The sequence below is a fragment of the Gaeumannomyces tritici genome (genome assembly GCF_000145635.1).
Source record: "Gaeumannomyces tritici R3-111a-1 unplaced genomic scaffold supercont2.92, whole genome shotgun sequence".
In the NCBI taxonomy this organism is placed as follows: Eukaryota; Fungi; Ascomycota; class Sordariomycetes; order Magnaporthales; family Magnaporthaceae; genus Gaeumannomyces; species Gaeumannomyces tritici.
Genome location: NW_008804636.1, coordinates 7647 through 10642, shown reverse-complemented (window position 1 = coordinate 10642; position 2996 = coordinate 7647). Strand labels below are relative to the sequence as shown.

Sequence of the window (2996 nt, the reverse complement as noted above, 5' to 3'; positions counted from 1 at the left end):
CCTGTTTTGCCGCCCGTTAGTGCCGTCCGTTGGGCCCCCAGATTATTTTTGGGGGGCGAGGGAGGGTTTAGAATCCCTCAGTGCCCTCCCACCACCCAGACCCCAGGCCAAGCGCGTGTGGCTAGCGGCCGACCCGACCTTGCCCACTGACTCCCTCCCGTGCACCCGCACCCGTTGTCGAGTCGGAAGACGGTCCGCGGCCTTAGTGCGTGCGGGGCCCGAGTCGCGGCGGTGACCACCCCCCTGGGGCAGCAGCAAGCCAATTTAGATTTAAACTTTGTCTCCTCTTCCTGCTCCCCATGCCCGGGTTCTCTTCGGTTCCGAGAACCGATCGTCGTTTGTTGGGCAGACACATTACCAAGCCGGCTATGTGTAGACTAAGTTACGAGAATCGTCACGCGTGTTCATTTGGCGAGATGTGACGCTCATCGCGTAGATCGATTAAATCGCAACAAAAAGGGGACGACGAGAGGGAGCGTACCTGTCTGCAAGGGAAGGAAAGAAAAGGTCGTGACAGAGGAGGTAGGAAAGTTCACAGCAAAAAGGGCCATCGACAAAAGAAAGTTGGGGAAAGCAGGAAAGAGACAAAAAAAAACGTTAGTCATATCCTGTATATTTTGGTATTAATGCTTCCGTGCATTTTTTTTTCTTTAAGTCTCATTGTCGCATTTACCCCTGGCTCCCAAATGTCGTGCACAGGCCTCGGATAGATCAATATGATGATGTAAGGAACATGCCGAAAAGGTGGCAGACAAAAATGAAAAAAAAAAAACATCTCGATGAACACAAAGGAAATATGGAATAGGGAGAGGGTAGGGGAAAAAAAAAAAGGCGGAAAAATCAGCACGAAATCAAGGAGATCCATCTAACCATAAAATGCAAATATCCCAAAAAGACCGAATGTCGTCAAGAGGCCAGGCCATCCTCATCGTATGCTAAACCACCGCGTAAATCCCTTGTCTTTCAACAGGGCCGAGAGCGACCTCGCCGGCAGGCTGATCAGGATCTCCGTGTCGTCCGAGAAGCGGCGGGCCGGCATGATGAGCACGTTGCGGAAGTCAAACTGCTTGCCCATCATGACCTTGCGGATGCTCTCGGCGCAGGCCCCGCCGGGCCCCCTGGGGTCATCGGGCACGCCCGGGATCTTGAACTTGGCGTCGGCCCCAAAGGGCTTCCACGTGTTGAACTGCATGTAGGCGGCCGAGTAGGGGTCGTCCACCAAGCCCAGGTTGCGCGGATCCGGCAGCGCCCTGTACAGGCCCGTCCGGAGCGCTACAAATGCCTCGTCGACGGCGTTGATGTTCTTGCGGATCGTCGCCGCGATCCCCCGGAGCTCGTCTAGGCGCACGTCCCCCTCTAGGCCCGCGTCGCTGACGTTCCTTGCTGCGCTCGACAGGCGCGCCGCATCCATCAGGAGGCTGCGTTCTACGATCGTCAGGCACTTGGCCGTCGCGTTGCCAAAGTAGTCGTCCAGTACGCCTATCAGCGGGCCGTGGGACAGGTTTCGCTTCCAGTTCACCGGGTTCGAGAGCGTCGCCATCTTCTCCCGGCAGGTCTCCATCTCGGACCTGTGCAGCGTGACATAGGCCCACAGCAGAGTCGACAGCGCAACGTACTCGCTCGGCTCCTGTCCCTGACAGCTCCGGAGACTCCTCCTGAGCGCGTCCAGCTTGACCTTGCCTATGGACGCGATGACGCAGCCTGTCCTCTCCTGAGAGGGGGGAGGCACCCGGTATGGCTGCGTCGGGCCCGTGAGCCACTGCGGATCGAAGGTGTATTCGGGACACCTTGACGCCAACAACGCCGCTGTGGCCTCGCGGGGCGCGCCCCTTGGTATTGGTATTCCTAGTGAGGTATAGCGGTCGTGGAGAAAGTCGAGCGGCAGGTGCAGCTTCCGCCGGTCCGAGTTGCGCTTCAGGACCTCGCCCCTGGTTTCGGCAGCGAAATCTTCGAGGAAGTCGCGCATGCAGTAGCCATCGCCAAAGGCATGATGTAGACATATCTGCAGGATGAGCCCGCCCTTTATGAAGAAGCCCCGGATGGCGACAACGGGGACCTCGTGTTTGGTTTCGGGAGTGGACACAGCGGCGGGGGCGGCGGCGACGCCGTTGGCTCCCGCCGGTGGGTTCTTGTCCGATTGGGTAGCGTCGGCTGGGTTGGGGTTAATGCCCAACATGAAAACCTCTGGGTTGTGGAAAAAAGGAGGCCGGGAAGCCCTTGGCGCGGAGCTGGTCGTAAGTCTCGTCGATTTCGCCCGAGACATCCTTGAACTTGGCGTCGATTCCGGTGGAGGGCGTCCAGAGGAGGACCCCGGGCTGATCGGAATACCGAGACAGACGCAAACGGCCCGCATACCTCGGTCGGTCTTTTGCCAGCTTGTTCAGGGCACTGGACAGCGCCCCCATGGCCTTTTCTCGTTCCTTCCGGTCTCCGTGGTGCGGGAAGCACATGCCGTACGCGACCCAGTCCCTCGGTGCTGTCTGGCTCCAGAAATCGAGAGGCGTGGTGGCATCAGAGCCCGTCGTGGAGGTGTGGGCGGCACCCATGGCTGTGGATTGGTCCATGTCGCTCCCCCCGCGCCGCGCCGAGCCAGGTCGCTGGCTCTGCGTTAGTCGGGCTTGCACCCTATTCTTGCTCTCCGCGCCTCTCTCTTCCTCGCTCGCCCACATACGCTCTCGGGACCTAGGGGAAGAAGAACAAAGGGAGAAAGGAGCAACCTGGCCTAGTAGCCCGCCCTTTCCCGCTTGTTCTCCACACCCTTTTGCAGAGTGTGGAGTGGTCGGGCTGTCGTGCGTCGGTGTCGTGTCCCTGCTTGAGAGAAGGTGGGTGTGCTGCGTGAGAGTGTTGCCTGCCTCTCCCATCCAGCCGGTGCACCGTGTCGATGTCGCTACAAGAAAGGAGCCACAGGCTTCGTTGAGTGTTGGTCGAATACTTGTGAAAGAAAAAAAAGGGTACAAAGTCGAAGAAAGAAAAGCTTGATGAATAAAAAAAAGAAA

At 58.4% G+C, this 2996-nt stretch overlaps 1 protein-coding gene across 1 annotated transcript; it reads right to left on the bottom strand.

Annotated features, from left to right (window-relative positions):
* Window positions 1–925: 925 nt before the first annotated feature.
* Window positions 926–2546, bottom strand: GGTG_13975 (hypothetical protein; the record flags this gene model as incomplete). Its single annotated transcript, XM_009231900.1, has 2 exons — window positions 926–2151; window positions 2183–2546. The coding sequence occupies 2 exons, from the start codon at window positions 2544–2546 to the stop codon at window positions 926–928; spliced, it is 1590 nt and encodes a 529-aa protein (XP_009230164.1).
* Between the last annotated feature and the right edge of the window lie 450 nt (window positions 2547–2996).